This window comes from Nanorana parkeri, unplaced genomic scaffold (assembly GCF_000935625.1).
Source record: "Nanorana parkeri isolate BGI_ZX_2015 unplaced genomic scaffold, ASM93562v1 scaffold929, whole genome shotgun sequence".
Taxonomy (NCBI): Eukaryota; Metazoa; Chordata; class Amphibia; order Anura; family Dicroglossidae; genus Nanorana; species Nanorana parkeri.
This window is the reverse complement of record NW_017307197.1, coordinates 244,023-261,810: the sequence shown is the minus strand read 5'-3', so window position 1 is coordinate 261,810 and position 17,788 is coordinate 244,023. Positions and strand designations below refer to the sequence as shown.

At 43.6% G+C, this 17,788-nt stretch overlaps 1 protein-coding gene across 1 annotated transcript in view; it reads right to left on the bottom strand.

Moving 5' to 3' along the window:
- Window positions 1–17,788, bottom strand: part of FAM188A (family with sequence similarity 188 member A) — a 93,915-nt gene that overhangs the window by 12,971 nt on the left and 63,156 nt on the right. Inside the window, exon 13 of the mRNA XM_018566263.1 lies at window positions 12,312–12,384. Within this exon, the coding sequence (XP_018421765.1) occupies window positions 12,312–12,384 (73 nt within the window). The remainder of the gene's footprint in view (window positions 1–12,311; window positions 12,385–17,788) is intronic.

Here is a 17,788-nt window from a genome sequence, read left to right as displayed (position 1 = left end):
AGTCCACCTTTAAAAAAAATATTAAATGCATACATATTCATGAAGGAAATAATGTGCATTTTTTATTTTTGTTTGCTTGGTGCCAGTAAAGCATTGCAATTGCAATCAGTGGATCACGTGCGCAATACTCTGGCCCCTGCAGACTCATCCACCAGTCCCTGTCCATACCGAGGTACAGACATTCAGTAACAGGGACGGGAGGAAGTATGAATGGACTACTGACGTCAATGTACTCATATTTCATTGTCCCTCTGCTGCGGTAGGAGCTGTAGTTTCTCTATTCACAGATCCAGTTAAAAGGTTCTGTGAATGGACAACGCGGCTGTGTGGCCAGATTATAAAACTAGCAGCAGCCTGCACATATTTCATATAATATACCATTCATGGTCTCTCAATGGTACATCTAGAGTCCCTCTTTGTCATCTTTTGCATTTTAGAACTCTGGCTCTCGCAAAAATGTGCAATAGCATTTACAGAGCATGTATATCATTAAAGTAGTTCTAAACATATCACTAAAATCTCATAGAAGCTTTCAAATCTAAGTCTCCATTCAGGTGGGCACTCCTGTGGCAAGAACCTACAGATTAGTGTGGCAGGAATTCCAGGTGTCCCGTTCAGATGCGGCTGCTGTACTCATTGAAGTAAATGACAGGGTGAGAGCGACCGCATCTCTCAACGTCAGTCCACATATAATCGTTGATGGTACCTGTGGTTTGACATAGATGAATGTCCCTGTCACAATCAAACATTCCCGACCGCATGTAATTATACCATGTACAATTACATGCGGACTGTTGCTGAGACATGACCGTTGTCAACCTGTGAGTCCGTAGGTTCTTGCCACACGAATTCCAGATGGCCCCCGTGTGAATGGAGCCTAAAGGTTCTTTTTAAAATAATCACTGGTGATCCTGCTATGTAGGTCCTTGACCAGAAACTTCCTGCAATAGGATGATAAAGTGCCGTCACTAGGGATGCACCGATACCGGTATTTTGGTATCAAGTACCAGTACTGATATTTTTTTCGGGTACTTGCCAATACCGAGTACCAGAAGACCCATTATGGAACCAGGTGGCGTGTAATGACTCGCCACCCGGCTTCCTGATTAGCAGGGAAGCTGTCCCCATGCTTCTCGTGAGCTGGGCGGCGTGTAATGATAGGGTAAAGACGCTGCGTAATGGCCGGGAAGATGGCTCCATGCTCCATCGTCATGAGGTGACGAGGGAGCATGAAGCCGGCTTCCCAGCCAATCAGAAAGCCGGGCACCATGTCATTACACAGCGCCCGGCATCCTGATTGGCCAGCTTCCCAACCAATCAGGAAGCTGGGCAGCGTGTAATGACGCCCTGCCCGGTTTCCTGATATCGGAAATATCGAGCTAGGCATCGGAGCATTTGGCCGAGTACTCACCCAAATACTCGGCATCGGCACTGATAGTAGTATCGGTATATCCATAGCCATCACCACTTCTCAATTTTGTCCCCATTGGAAGAATTCCCCTCTATTGCTTTTCCTCAGACAAATAAAGATCTATCAACACTTCCTTACCTAAGTCCAAATTACCCCAAATTACCCAAAATTCCCAAAGTGCAAAAAAACAAAACAATTTGGCTTTATGTACATTTCAATGATCATGTTCATTTAAAAAAAAAAAAATGCAAATTGGTCATGATGGAAAAGCTAATTGAAGAATAGATGGTTGGTGAATTCAATGTTCTGAGGGATCACTATGGAGCATAAGATGGCTTGAGGCAAATCTCTGGGTTAATGTGTGTACAGTCTTCAATAACTATCCTTCCATACTGGAAGATAGAAAAGTTGGGTGGAGGGATTCCATAGACACATGCCTGCGCTAAGAAATTCTTTCCCCTCCTCAACCTGTTTTATGGAGACATTTGTTCCGGGCTATTGACCTCCAATAGCTTGCAAACACATTCTGCTTGCACAATTAAATGGATAATTAAACGCCATTTGGGAGGTTTATAGAGATAGCACATTGCTGCTGGAAGAACAGAAGGCAACGCAAGGAGGTAATATAATAAATTCAGTGTTAATGATAACATCCAGGAGAAAAAGCAATGAAGTGCACTTAGTCACACTGCCAGATCCCACGTCTATTCAGAACAAGGATGGAGCATTACTGAACTCCTGCTATGGGTTACTGCACTTTGTAGACTGCTCTTTGCTTTACTACCTATAGGCCAGTTTATTGATATAATAAAAAGGAACGATCCATTATCTGCGTAATTCATTTATAATTGAGATCTCCAGCATACAGCGAAACTGTGATAAGCCAGAAGAGTAACAAAAGCTATCAAGGCCTTGTGCAACATAAAGCGGGACCTAGTTCATATCACAAGCAAAAATCAGAGTGAGGAACACTTCTCAACATGCCACAGAATGTACAAACGCAAAATAAAATATGTGACTGCCGTTGCTGACTGCGATTTAAAAAAAATGCTACTTTCCTAGGTACCATCAAGAAAACTGGTTGCACACTAATGTTTCCAGCGTGAATAAAAAGTTGAATGTTCTGGACAGAGTACAACATGGAATCTCTGGGGAATCACCCCATTTGTGGTGAAATGCATTAGCAGAAGAGTTCCCTTGCAGGGGTCTGTGTTGTATTCTGTACACCTTGGATTGCAGACTTCCCCTGGAGACATGACAAGCTGGTGTTAGCACCCATACAACCCAGTTAGTAAGCCGACTTTGGGGCTCAAGAATGGGGCGCCTACTATCTTTTGCTTCTAGCCATCATGCTGACCTTATGGCTTCAATAAATTTGAGTAACTGCCTCAAGTATTCAAATCAAAAGTTCTGACTTTTCTTTGATTTCACTTGCTGCATGCCTCTCCCAGGTCAGGGGCTCAAAATATGTGAGACACGGCTGAGCTAAAGCACCAGCGTTTTCCCTCAATACAGGTTTTATTTTTATTGGTTTAGGCCATAAACCCGACTAAAACAGCAATTGTGGGGTCTGTGTGTAGTTGTGTTCAAAATTGATCTCCGTGATCCAGTGGGTCTTACTGGATCCTAAAACCAGGCTAGACATTGGGGTTCAACTTCTCTTCAAGCTTAGACAAAGCTCCCATGCACTGTGCTAAGCCCCTCTACTTGTCATTCAACTGCCAGATTTCAGTGCCTCTGCAGACCATTGGTCATTTGGCAGCTGTATAGAAGTGGGTGTGGCTTAGTGCTAGGATGGGGCAAAGCTTAAAGCTGGGTTCACACCTGAGCGTATTTTTTCAGCACGCTTTTTCGTTCAGTGATACGCGCGTTTTACTGGCGGTATGGTTTTTTTTCCCCTTTATTTTCTCTATTTTATAAAAAAAAAAAAATTTTTTTTTTTTTTAGTTTCACTTTTAAACTTCCCGCCGGCTCCGCCCCCCTGCGACGCGGCCGCTCGAAAGGGACAGAACCCGGAAGTCGGCAGCCGCCGGAGGACACATCGGGGATCGCGGACAAGGTAAGACCTGTACGCTGTATTCCCGAGTGTGGCTCGGGGTTACCGCTTTGTTAACCCGATCCACACTCGGGAATACCAATGTAAACGCGCGGCAAAGCGCCCCAAAGAAGCTCCTGTACTTCTTTGGGCGTAGGGCGTTTTGCAGCGCGTTCCTACGCGTTGTAAAACGCCCAGTTGGGAACCATGCCCATAGGCAATCATTGGTTTTCACATGTTGAGCGTTTTACAGGGCGTAGGAACGCGCTGTAAATGCCCAGGTGTGAACCAGGCCTAAAGTGAATCTGGGGCCAGCCTGCAGACATTAAAGTATTCAAATATTAGCAAGCTTTAAAACAAGTTCTCACTGACCTTTGTAGCTGCAGATATTGTTAAGCAATTCAGCCACAATGTTCATAGAAGAAACCCTTACACTGTCCTAGACCTTCTCCTACCAGCTCAGCTCACCCTGCTTCCCCCTCCCAACAGCATTTCAGCAGTTCAATTGCCCTTGCTTCCCCTCATAGAGTTCCTGCACTATGTTTAGATTATAGATTGGAAGGCTACCGAGTCATTCCTGGAACTGGGAAGCAGTTAAAGCTATTATGCCGAGTTACTTCTGCGCCAAGAAGCAGGGAGAGCTGAGCTGCTGAGAGAAGAGCTAAGGCTCCATTTACACATTAGTGGAATGCATGCAGAAACACGCAAAACACAAAAACGAATACATTCTAATGTAGCTTGTTCACACCTGCACGTCATGGGCGCGGCATGAAAACACAAGTGTGATATTCTGGGTATCTCCCACGCGCTCCAGCTATAGTAGTAGCCACAAACGTGTAGAAACAGCGCATATGTTAAAATTTTGCATTCCCGTGCTGCGCATCTGAACGAGTGGGAAACCGCGCTGAATATGTGTGAACGGAGCCTTAGACAACTTGAAGGCTAATTCCATCTTTAATACCACAGCCGCAAAATTTATTCTCAGAATTTGTGAAAGAAAATGCCTTCAAGTCCTGAGACTCCAGCCCATCGATAACTTCCTCCCGCTCCATAACCAAAGGTCCACACTTCCATATGGACTTGGGGCTTAGGGAAGAATCAGCAGGAGCCTGTCACTGCACCCAGATGGCGGTTGCAATGCCTTGTAGGCTTCAATACAAAAAAAATAAGTGCACATTTTCCTTTTTGCAATTTGGGTGCATTTATTCATCTTCCGCAATGACTGTAGGTACAGAGGCCACTGTGGACTTCTTTGAAAGCTGTTTACCATATATATGTGTAAATTCTTGTATGTCCACAGCCTGGCCACAGGTTCACTTCTCAATTTGGGGAAAAGCCAAGCTGCCATGTACACCCCTTTTGGATCTCTAAATAAGACCTATTAAGAGTTGCAAAATTTGCTTAGCTCCTAAAACACTGAAATGAATAATTTGTTACCTGTGGCCACCATGCTTTGGGATCGAGAGACATTAGGAGCCACATTTAGAGCTCCCAACATTGGCTCATCAAGACTGACATATGGAACAAGGGAAGAAAATAGTTTAATTGGAGCCCCTATTTATTTTTTTTAAAGTTTTCCAAATGTCCATGACAAAGACACGAGGATTTCAGAACAGTAAGAGTTGTATTTTTCCGAGAAAGGGTGGATGAGCGTTTGAAATGACTCTGGAGTTATGCTGTGTGGTGTATTTAAATGCAAACAGTTTCATGTTAAGTAAACTCTTGCTGCTTTTATACTACAAAAAAGCCTATCCATATCGTTCTAATTAAAGCCAACATTGTAAACCATGCTTACAGCTCAGCTGACAAAGGACTGACATAACAAGAGAGAATTTCAATCTACACAACAATATCACATCCAAGCTGTGCACTGCTATCCAGAATACACAACTGCAAAATGATGAGGGCTTTATGAACTGGAAATATCTTATTAACCATGGCATAGCTTTATACTGGAATGGTCTAGTTAAACAATCTTCATTTCACTTACATATTCACATGGAAATACTGTACTCAAATAATCAACACATAGACAAACCATGTAGAATGTAAATTAACCCAATTTCAGTCAGAAAACGATTTTCAGTTCTTGGTTAGAGTAGGAAGGGATTAGAATACCTGTGTCAGGAAGGTCAAGTAAGTGGCCATGCCCATAGATCTGTGTTGGCCCACTGCATTGGGTTACAGCTGTGTGTATGTGTGCATGCAGGCATTAGCATGAATGAGGTGCATGTGCAATCCTGGCTTTGGCACCAAGAGGCTTATCTAAGCACAGTTCTACTAAAGACAGTTGCTGAGTGATCTGTGACCTGACCAGCATTCTGACTATTCTGTTTTGACCCAGCTTTGCTGACTCTGTTGTATCTTGATTCCCCATTGCGGAGCCTGGCTTGTATCCTGAATTTGCCTCCTGCCTCCCACTTTCTGGTATTGACCTTGGCCTGGACTTTGACCTTAATCTTGCTTCTAAATTTGTACCTCTGCAGCTCAGCTTTGGCTGATCCTGCTTGTCCTGACCACAGTTCTTCTTCTAGCACCTGCCAATTCCTGCACCAGACCTGTGTTCAAGTCTCCTGTATATACCTGGTCCAAACATCTTCTGCAGCTCAGCAGTTGCCAGAGGGTCTTCTGCTCTTGTGCTGCATGTGGATTCAATGTAGGCACCCGTGCCACTCCTCAGCAATACTTAAGACTGCAACACTGAAAAAAAACCTGATGGAGAATGAACTATTCCCTCTTTTCCACCAAACATAGAACAGGTTTTGGTTTTAGATATACTTTAAATTTCATCAATGCAATGGTTATATGGGTTTCTTTTTTTTTGTGCAGATTCTGTAGGATGTTTTTTTGTTTACAAAAATATGCATTTTTAGTTATAATTCTTCTTTTGGAATAATCCATCAATGGTAAGAGTTTAAATCAAGTGACCACACACACACTCTCTGCTCTCTTCCTCCTCTGGTATTGGCTTTAACAACAATAAATACATCCATTTGTGCACTCTCTGATCTGGTTTCACTTCAATACTAAAGCATTGGCTTGCTGGTCTGTATGGCTAAATACAACTATCATTCCAATCTACTGCAAGGACCTCAATGGTCGATAAGGATACTCTCATTGGACAGGGGCATAGTTAGCTTTGGGGTGGGACAAAGTCAGAGACGTAAAGCCCTTTGCATTAAAAAAAATAAAAAATTAGACCGTGATCAGAGGGGTGAACTAAAGAATGTTTTCTGGTTTGTAAAGGACAGGAGCAGGGTGTCACTGAGGTGCCTGCGCCAAGAGAAGACTTACTTTCCTAAATAGCTGATAAGTCCACTTTGCCGAATAAAATATGCATGCATATCAGTTATTAAAGCAATGCACTGTGTGCATGGTTTGATTTTAATGTTCCAAGCACAGCAGAAGTGAGCTGTGTCAAACACAATGAGAAAAAGGTAGAGGGACAACTATTTCACAAAAAAAGCAATCTTGCTAATTGGATGGAATGGATAACAAAATTTCTATGGGGTAACGGTTCAAGATCACGCCCGGTCACCTACTGGAAATCCCCATCACTGACTTAAGAGCAGAGGAAGATGCAAAGCTGAAGCATGATATAGTGGTGTCACCTGAGTGGCACAAGTATAAGAATCATTCATACTGCCCCATCAGTCTGTGACCTGTCGGACTAAAAGTCCACCACACTCACATTGCTCTGTCCCATTGCAGCCTCTCCCCTGTGACCTGCCAGTGTAAAAATCATTATAGTCGCACATGCCTGACAGTGCTGTGGTCCTGCATTTAATTTCCCCAATGGAAAACAGATGGAATTTGTGAACAGTTTTGGAGACGTCTGGAGTCTGCTTGGTATAGGGATCTCAACCAAATACCCCGAAGGACAGTGTTCAGTGTATCTGAGACATATGTAGTCCACATTCCCTTACGAATAGTGAATGGCATGAACACCTGGGGCATCAGGACATGGCACAGACCATGATGGTAGTACAAACCTGGCTTACACTAGGCAAATAATACTATAAAGCCTTTTTCAGGGCTAATGCCCCCGAGGTGACTGAAGGGTTTGCTAAACACAAGCATATTACTTCCATGCCAGCTCTACTCGCTGTACCAGTCTAGTGTTCCTTCTACACATGTTTCTTATGATGATGTTTAGAAAGACAAAGCTGAGAAATAACTGCAAAATCAAATTCCTCCACCCAAATGAGGTGTCTGATACATCAGACATAACACATCATCACTGGCTGGGGAAGCTTTTGTCATTAGGAAAAAATATATAAAAAATCTGGCCAAGCAAATAATCAGGGGCCATATAGAAGATGGAAATACAATAAAAAAGGACCTTCATGCTGTCCAGATATGGACGGGAGCCCCGTGCTTTTTGCTGAAGACCTGCGGGGGTCTGTTTCTGCAGCCTTGTCTCAAACCCATACCGACAACTCAAGATGACCAGCTTCTGGTTCCCATCTATGAACCCAACTCAAACCAACCCAACCCAACCTGCACCATTGAGGCTCTTGCCACTCCTAGACCTGCTTTCGTGTGTTAGCATGCAGTATATGACCATTGCCATTCAATTCTGAAGAACATTCCCAATGTTCCCAACACAGTGTGATTCATCATTCAACGCACGTGTGTGCAAACAATGAACTGTGCAATTTGGTGTGCTGTGTGGATGCAGGTTTTACATCTCCGCAATAAGCAGATATTGTCTAAATACAAGAGGTTTGTGTGTATTATTCCTTGAATCTTGTTGAGCTTTGTGTATTTCTTCCAGATCTGTGCAGTAATCCAGGGTGACACTTGGAGCTCCCTGTATTAAAGACTGCTCACTGCTGCTCTCTCTCCTTGTGCAGGGTGACCAGTCTACTCCCCGCCCCCTTCCTGTAGTTTTCTGCTCGTAGCCTGTAGTGGGTGGAGCTGTTAGGTCCCTCCCACAGCTCTGCCCATTATACAGGTTATGTACAGCCCATTGATGATGTCAATACTACTTTTAAAAGGGAATATATGGGACGGCAAAGGCATTTGGTGAACACAATTTATATCCTTTGTGGCTATTGAAGAATATATTCAAATATATGGGCTGCCTAATGCAACGTGGAAAAACACAAGCAGGGGGAAAAAATAGTCTGTAAGTCAGACCTGAGCATTTTACGGTCTGCGGGCTGTAAACAGCCCTTGTTCTGCAGCTGTCTGGTCCACTAACCTGCCCTCTGTAATGGCTGGCTGGCAGTAAATGCACCAGCCTTGCAAGCAACACTCCAGCGCAGACTGGCGATCAGTCTGTGTTTGGACTGCATTTCTCTTGGGTCGATGGTTACTAGGACCGGTGGCATCCTAACAACCAATGACGTCAGAGATCCTAATCTGCAGTCATTAATTGCTAGAACTGCCAAGTAGTCCTAGCAACCAATGATGTCAGGGACCTCCTCTCCAGTCTTTGGTTACTAGGACCGCCCAGTTGATCGCACTGTGGCCAGGGGTTGCTTTTGGCATGCCATTCAAATGAATGGCAATGCACCTGTTGCACTGTAATTCACTGATGGTGCAGTACCATGCGTTAATCGGTTCTGTCCTCCACAGGTATTCCAGTCTCCTATGTGGCCCCCGAGAAAATTAATTGCCCACCCCTGCTCTAGGTACAACCATGAATTTGAGAAATGTACTGCACATATTATTGTAATGCTATTTTTTTGGAAAACAAAGATTATTGCATTGGTTGCACTTCCTTAAAAAAACCACTCGCTTGAGGCTCATAACTGTGAGCTTTTCAAAGCGGTCTGGGAGAGAAGAGCAAGTAATGGAGCCATTAGAAGTGGATATAAAATAAAGCTGAGAGAAATTAAATACAGATTTGGGAGAAAATAAAATAAAACGCCCATTTCATTAGAAAATAATAATGAATATACACTTTAGAAATATATGCCTGTGAATGGAACATTTTAGGAGAAAAAGATAACAATATAAAATAACAAATGGAACTAAAATAACTCGTCCATCCAAAAGCTGGTCATACACCAGTGGATTTTCATACAAACATTCATGCGAAAAATTTTGTCACAACATCTGATAATGCCATCAGAGACATGACAAATGTTATTTGACATTTTCTTTGGTTTTAAGATTAATTTGGAAAACCACATTAACTGTTAGTTCAGTTCCTTTAAGAAAATTGTTTTTACCCTACTCTGATGGGTTTTTTTTTGTGACTAGGTTATAACGCAATCAGTTTAATCCCATTAACACTTAGAAAATTAAATGATCATTCCAAAACCAAATTTTGTTCCAAAAGAAATTCTACTGGTGTATGGGCAACATTAGTGAACTGAGCCTTTGGTCAGGAATTAGCTTCTTGTATTTACAGCAAGCAAGACTCAAGGTCGGGGCCAGAAGTGTAATGCAATCAGATTCTGCTGCATTGCCAAGTGCCCTCAGTGTAAAATCGTGATGCTGGTGGGAGAAGATAGCGACCCTTGGGACTTGGGGATACTTACTGCAAGGGTTAAATCCAAGGGGTCACTCACCTCTCTCCCCTCTGCTCTGGCTGTGAGATACCCCTAAGGCCCCATTCACACTGAGCGATTTATGGAGCGATTTTTGCAGCGATATCACTCATATTTCCACACGAAATCGCTCTATGTAGCTTCTCCAATCCATTTCAATGGAGCTGTTCACATCTCGTTGCTCAATATCGCTTGTAGCTCCTACATGACCCTTTTTTCGAGCGATTTTGCTTCTGATTGCATACAGCCCAATAGGAAAAAGTCGCTCAATATCGCAAGTCGCTCAATATCGCTTGTCGCTCAGTGTGAATGGGGCCTAAGTGTACTCATATCTGATATACAAGTCAATGGACCTACATTAGACCCACTGACATCAGCGGTTTTTAGACTGCCAGAGCCCGGTGGAGAAGAGGCTGCAGGGACCAGTCTAGAATTCTGGCAGGACAGAGGAACAGGTGAGTATATCTTATTTACGCCCATAGACCAAAGCGAGCCGTTAACCCATGCAGTGCGGGGGCAGCTCCATTGCAAGGATGGATGCTTATTTTTTTTATATCCTGGAGTTTCCCTTTAAAATGTTCTGCATTTCCACTGTGTATTTCGCCGTTTGCTTGGACTCCAGGCTTTAAAAACCCAATGAGAAACCTAAAACCACAGGGCTGAAGATTTACTGGCAGAGTCACAAGGGAAACATGACTTACAAAGCAGATAATAAAACGGTTGATTTAATAGAAATTCCATGTAAAGTTCCTATTAACATGCAGAAGTTTGTAGTGGTTCTCAGACATTGCAGACCAATTACCAGACTGGACACAGGCAGGCCGGAGGGAACTGGATGTATTGTATATGTAGATACATGTATATCATCCCTACAGTACAATGCTTATTTGTACCATTTAAAGTCAACACCGTGCCAGAGCCCACACATGATCTTCCAGCCCAACGCTGTGAAAATATCTGCTGGATTATTTACCGGGCTCTTAATAAAGCGAAAGCCGCGGACGGCTCCCGGTACGGCTTGATCAAGTTTCTTCTGTCAATTAACATAAAAGTTAATTCAGTCACCAGCTGGGTTTCCCATCCGCACATTCAGATAAAAATCTGGCATCTTACATCCTTTCAGCTCATTGTTGGTGATCTGAGCGTTGTATCTGCTGAGGTTTGGGCCCTTAATTCCATTTCAATTTGTTATTGAAAGAAAATCTGAATTCCTGGCCGACCACGGCCGTGTCATGAAGAATGAATATTCTATCGAGTGTCAGCTGAGCTTATAATAATAATAACTGGATGAGACTCCAGTTACAATTTATTAAGATTCTGAATGACTTGGATCTGATAACTTTCGAAGTAGCTTCTTTTCTGCCCGTGCGTGCCCGCTAGGGGGCGCGCGCGAGCAGAAAAAAATTGCCGTCTGGAGACGGCAACCCGCAGATGCTGCAGTGCCGTCCGTCCGTTTTTTTACTACGGGCGGACGGCAAGAGGTTAAATGTCTATTATTCTGGTTGGAGGTGATGGTATGTGTGAGTGCCACTATATGACTTGCAGCTGCCTCCTATTTTTGGGAACAGTCTGGATGTTGTGTGCAAGAAAGAGTCCCACTGACAATGCCTACCATAAAATGAGTCGGTTTATTTAGGTTTAAAGTGTATTTAAAGCCAACATTGTTTTTCTTAAGTTTTGGATAACGAGATGAGGGATTTAAACATGCCAATTTTTATTTTTGCTGTCCTTCGTTAAAGGGCAAGTTCACCCCCTCACCCCTATCCCCCATTGCACTTGCATGTCTGAAGTCCAGTCAAGCCAGTGTAGCAGTCCGTATACCGACTTCCCAGCCCCACACCATGGAATGCTCATAAAGCTTACAAACAGTGAGCGGTGATTGGTCAGCACGGTCATGCTGACCAATGGGAAGGGCTTCTGAGCCGGGGGGCCATGTCCCGGATGTAAGAAGCAGTTCTTATTGGTTATGTGACTGTGCTGACCAATGAGCGTTCACCATTTGCAAGCATTATGAGCATTCCATAGGGCAGCGCTGGGAGGCCCAGTGTATTTTGTACAGACCGCTACATTGGCTGGCGGGGACTAAAGATGTGTGAGTGCATCGGGGGCTGAGGCAGGTGGTGAGGTGCTGTGGGTACATTTATTTTTCATGAACTTACCATTTAAGCTGTCAGATTTTTTTTCATTTATCTTTCGTGCTGAATGAAATACAAATCTAACAGATTCCGCCATCAAGACTAAACAGCGTGAATGGAGGAACCTTCCAATATGGCTCTTGTATTTTGATAACCACTGTCAAAATACCTGAACACTGCCTGCTTCCGTACTCCGCAATAAACAAACAACATAAATAAAAACACACCTTCTGGGTCATATGTTTGGAATACCCGCCTGGCTTGCTCTGTAGGAGATTCAGGAGCAACCAGAGTAATTTCCTGGAATAAAAAAATACATTGTATTATTTACACTGCAACATATCAAAATGTATCATTTCTATAGCACAGGAAGCCTGACAATACTATTGCTTAAACCCAGATCTTCAAAATGACAACAAAGGCACATTTAGAAATGTTTGCAAACACATGTAGATAATAGCCGGCTTTTTACTCTTTGCATTCCTTATTTTTCTTTTCCTCCCAATTCTTCTCACAGTGGCCATTTTTAGTGAGGGCAGATTAATATATCTCCCTTTACTTCCTGGAACTCTGGCACATGTGACTAGGACATATGACCATGCACATCATCTCAGGGTAAAAAATGCCTTTCCCTGAGATCTCATGATATTACAGATGAGATTTCCCAGCAATGCTCTGCTGATGTAACTTTCCCAGGATGCAACGCTTTGGCACAAGTACATCATTTGTGCCAGAAGTGGACCAGGAACTGGATGATCTCTATTTGTAACAAAAAATGAAAAACAAGTTTGACTAATTAATGCAAGATAATTTTATATCATGCAGAGCTGTATGCTGATGTGATTTTTAGTCAAAGCAGGTAAAGGTCCGCTTTAAGAACAGGCACCTCCAATGCCAGTAAGTACTTATAAAACTAACCAAACCATTCTTGATGCTATCTGACCACTGGAGCCCGGCCTGACTCACTAGAAGGCCTTGACTTAGCCCCCGTTCACACTGGGCATGCATGTGAATGTATGCTAAAATCACATGATTTTACACGTGATCACACAATGTATGAAAAGAGTGCCTCACGCTTGCAGTGCCACTATTTGTTAATGGCACCCCAAATGCAGCAAGACACTTGCATGGTCAAAAATGTGCAAAGTTCACAGTTCAAACTGCCACATGAATTTGCTGATTCTTCGATGCATTTGGCCTGAGCAGGTCAATGAAATGAATGGGCTGCCCTATGCTGATATGCGACAATCGTGGCAAAAACTTAAGAAAAACTAGGTCCCATCGCACTCCTGACCGGAAGCAAACCCGAAAGCAGGGTGGGTGCAGCAGTGACAGCAGATGCCTCTGCAGACCATATGAAAAATTCAAATAGAAGGTCACTCGCACTCCAAAACGATGCCAAATTAATCTCTTTATTGACTATGGTAGTGTAACATCTCAAAGCAGTATCCATCACTGGAGACACCTGAACTTAATAATTTGGATTGTCCATATATCTCTAGCCATATAAACTGTATATATTGAGCAAAGAATTAGCATAGCAAAGGCCAGAAGTAAAAATAAATAAATGGGGTGGCCCTGAACCCAGAAAACAAAAGTAGAAATAAATTGGGATTTTAGTTCTGTTATCTATGGACTCTTATATTCATAAGCACATTTAGCCCTTAAAGGAGAACTATGAGGTGAGTGCTTTTCACTCATCCTAATAGTTCTAGCCGACCTGTGACAATGAGACTGTCACAGGTCGGCTCAGTAGATCGGGAAGTGAGCGAACACATACAGGCGTTCGCTCACTTCTCGATCCTGTCACGGCAGAGAGCTGTGACAGGGACTGGATTCCCCCCTCCGATCCTCCAGCGCTGACTGGCGGAACGGACGGGGGAAGGGGCGGGTACAGCTGGCTCTGCCTCTAGATAGGCAGAGCCAGCTGTCACTCACGCAGCTGGGCGGATCCAGACATAATTGTCGGAATCCGTTTCAGCTGCGGATCCCAGCTGTAGCTCGCGGTATAATGAGCTTAGGGTGACATGAGGACGCTAGTTTGTGTCCTTCCGTTACCCTTAGGAGAACTATGGGGAAAAGCCCTAACCCCATAGTTCTTCTTTAAGAATAGAAGGGAACACATTTCAAAAGGCAAAAAGAACTGACATGTTTAAACAGAAGATGAATAAATCCTTCCAATAAAGCTCAAAAATCTGTATGGGAATGTGCAGCACACAGGCATATAACATGGCGGATGGGTATAGGGAGTGAGCAGATATATACAGAGTACAATAATTTATTAGCGGGGGGGAGTTGGGGGGTGAAAGGACGGAGAGGATATAAAGAACAGACACCCCGAATGAGGTTAGGGAGAGCCAACTCATCAAAGAGAACTCAGTGCTGTTCTCTCTCCGGATTTCCTCCAAATAACTGCACGGTGGACAGGACTGCGGAGCAGACTAGGGATAAAAGTGAAAGTGTACTTTAATAGAAGACGGGTCAGCAATTGCCAGCCTGGGACGGTAATAATTTGGTGCAGTGTAAGGGTTTAGTTTAACTATTAGGGGTCAGAATCGGGTTAGAGTTTAGGCCATTGTTGTGGAAGATTAAAGTGGACCTAGCATTAGCTATATGTGTTCATACTAAGTGCATACACGCTTAGTAATGGCATTTATCACTTTTCATAGAGATCACAGTTCCTCCCATGACAACGCCTTCATCTGCTTTAGTAATCAAAAGGACAGCACCATCTTTGTTCAGGCATCATTTAGGGTCGCCATCTACTTCCTGCAATATCTGGGTTTAACTTCTTAGCTGTGTTCACAAATGTCTGACACAGATTATTCCCTGCTACGGCCTCTAAACTTGTGACTTGCTACAAAGTTACAGTCTGTGCCGTTGCATTGTGGTAATATGCATGTTGTGTGTTAATGGCACAGCAATGCGCCTTGCCAGCAGATATGCATTGCAGCATGCAACGCACCTTTCCGACTAACATGCTGGGTGTTGCAAGAAATGCCACATGCATCTTTTTTGGTGCATTCAAATAAATGGGATGTCTTAATGAACCAAACGTTAATGCATGGCATAGCGCGCTAGCACACCACAATAGTATGCATGGGCTTTAATAATAACAAACTGGTAGGAGGCAGGGCTTTGATTCCACATGTCACAACTGAACCCCCCCTATCCCCGCCCGATGACTAGTGATCTGCTGGCTGGTGAGGGAATATTCTAGAAGCAGCAAAAGAAATGGGGAAAGCACAAATCCACAGAATGACTGAAGCAAAGACGGGGAGATCCTTGCACTGCAGGTCCTCAGGTGGATCTTCCTCTCCAGCAGGGAGAACAGTGAGCAACACAGTAATGATACTGCAAAATCTCACTTCAAATCTGCGGAGACTGGCAGTTAGAGGCAGCAGTGCATTAGATCTCACACTGCAGATATACAGCTATGAGACTACAGAAGAGGAATGCCTAGGCACAGGAATTTCACCAAATGTTTATATGGTGGAATCAAGACATAAGGTAAAGTACTGCTTAGGCACAATTACCATTTCTAGATGTTCCTTATAATATAGAAAATCTCCACTTTTTAAATTCTGATCCACTTTAAGGCTTAAGTTTCAATACTGACTGGAGTGTTTAATATACATGGATTTGAAAAATGTAAACATGAATTTGATGCTGGAATACAGTCTATTTTGTAACACATCACAGTAAAAACAGCTGTAACGCTCTGGCAGAATCTTACAGGAGGATTCATTTTAAAATTCCTAGACACATACTTCTATTTCCCGCAGGTGACCATCTTGCCAAACATGAGAATGATTCCCACAGTCTTCCACCTACGCTATATCTCTGAATGTACTTCATATCTTCCTATTGTGTATTTGGTGAAATAGATCGAATTTATTTATAACCCTTAAAAAAAAAAAAAAAAAATAGGGAAGCCCCAATACCGTTTTTTCGGTATCCAGTAAGAGTACCGATATTTTTTTTTCAGTACTCACCGATGCCAAGTGCATTGTGCCCCGATTACAAAGCTTCTCTCTGACACCCACCTCACCACTTGCCCCCTGGACCCTGTTCCCTTCACCCCTACTTCGGTCACCCTCTTGCTATATCCTATACTCTCACTCACATTTTCAATCTTTCCCTCTCTACTGGCATCTTTCCTTCCCTTCTAAAGCATGCGTTGCTCACCCCAATACCTCAAAAACCCTCACTGGACCCTACCAACCTCAACAATCTCAGACCTATCTCCTTACTCCCATTCACCTCCAAACTACAAGAACGCATCATCTTCAACTCTCTGAGCCGCCAACTCGCTAACAACAAACTTCTGGACTCCTTACAGTCTGGCTTTTGCCCTCTACACTCCACTGAAACCGCCCTCCTAAAACTCACTAATGACTTACTAACTGCTAAAAACAATGGCCACTACTCCTTACTCTTTCTATTAGGCCTTTCTGCTGCTTTTGACACTGTTGACCACCTGCTCCTCTTCAAAAAAACTCCACTTGCTTGGCTTACAAGACTCTGCTCTCTCATGGCTCTCCTCCTACCTATCTAAACGCACCTTTAGTGTCACCTACAAATCTAACTTCTCCCCTCTGCTTCCTCTTTCTGTAGAGGTCACCCAAGGCTCTGTACTTGAACCCCTTCTCTATCTACACCTCCTCCTTTGGTCAGGTAATAACCTCACATGGCTTCCAATACCATCTCTATGCCGATGACACTCAAATCTATCTTTCTACTCCACAACTCCCTCCCTCAGTGTCCTTGCGTGTCACTAATCTACTAACGGACATATCGGTCTGGATGTCGCAACACTTCTTAAAACTCAATCTTTCAAAAACTGAGCTCATGATATTTCCTCCTGCCCGAGCACCTTCCCCAAACGTTTCCCTTGAGATTGCTAACACAACGATCCAGCCCTCCCCCCATGCCTAGGTGTCATCCTTGACTCGGACCTCACCTTTCTTTCCCACATCCAATAACTATCCAAATCCTGCCACCTTCACCTTCGTAACATCTCCAAAATACACCCCTTCCTGACCAATGAAACCGCAAAACTTCTCATCCACTCCCTTGTTATCTCTCGTCTTGACTATTGCAACTCCCTCCTCATTGGCCTACCACTACACAGGATAGCCCCCCTTCAGTCTATCATGAACGCTGCTGCCAGACTTATTCACCTAACCGACCGATCAGTGTCTGCAACCCCCCTCGGTCAATCCCTACACTGGATTCCTATGGCCCAAAGGATAAAATTCAAAATTTTTACAATCACTAACAAAGCCATCCACAACGCTGCGTCTAGCTATATCTCAAACCTTGTCTCAAAGTATCACCCTAACCGTCCCCTCTGCTCTTCCAAAGTCCTCCTGCTTTCCAGCTCCCTCGTCAACTCCTCCCATGCTCGCCTTCAGGACTTCACTAGAGTCTCTTCCATCCTCTGGAACTCTTCACCCCAACCTGTCTATCTCCCACTCTGACTGCCTTTAGGCGATCCCTAAAGACTCATCTCTTCAGGGAAGCCTATCCCACCTCTAACTAACCACTGAACCATCACGTTCTCAAAAAGTCCATCCCCACTCAGCTACCTCCTCATGTATCACTTCCCCCTCGCTTCTAGATTGTAAGCCCTCAGGAGCAGGGCTCTCCTTACCATCTTGTCTTGAATTGTATTGTAATGTCTTCCTTATATTGTAAAGCG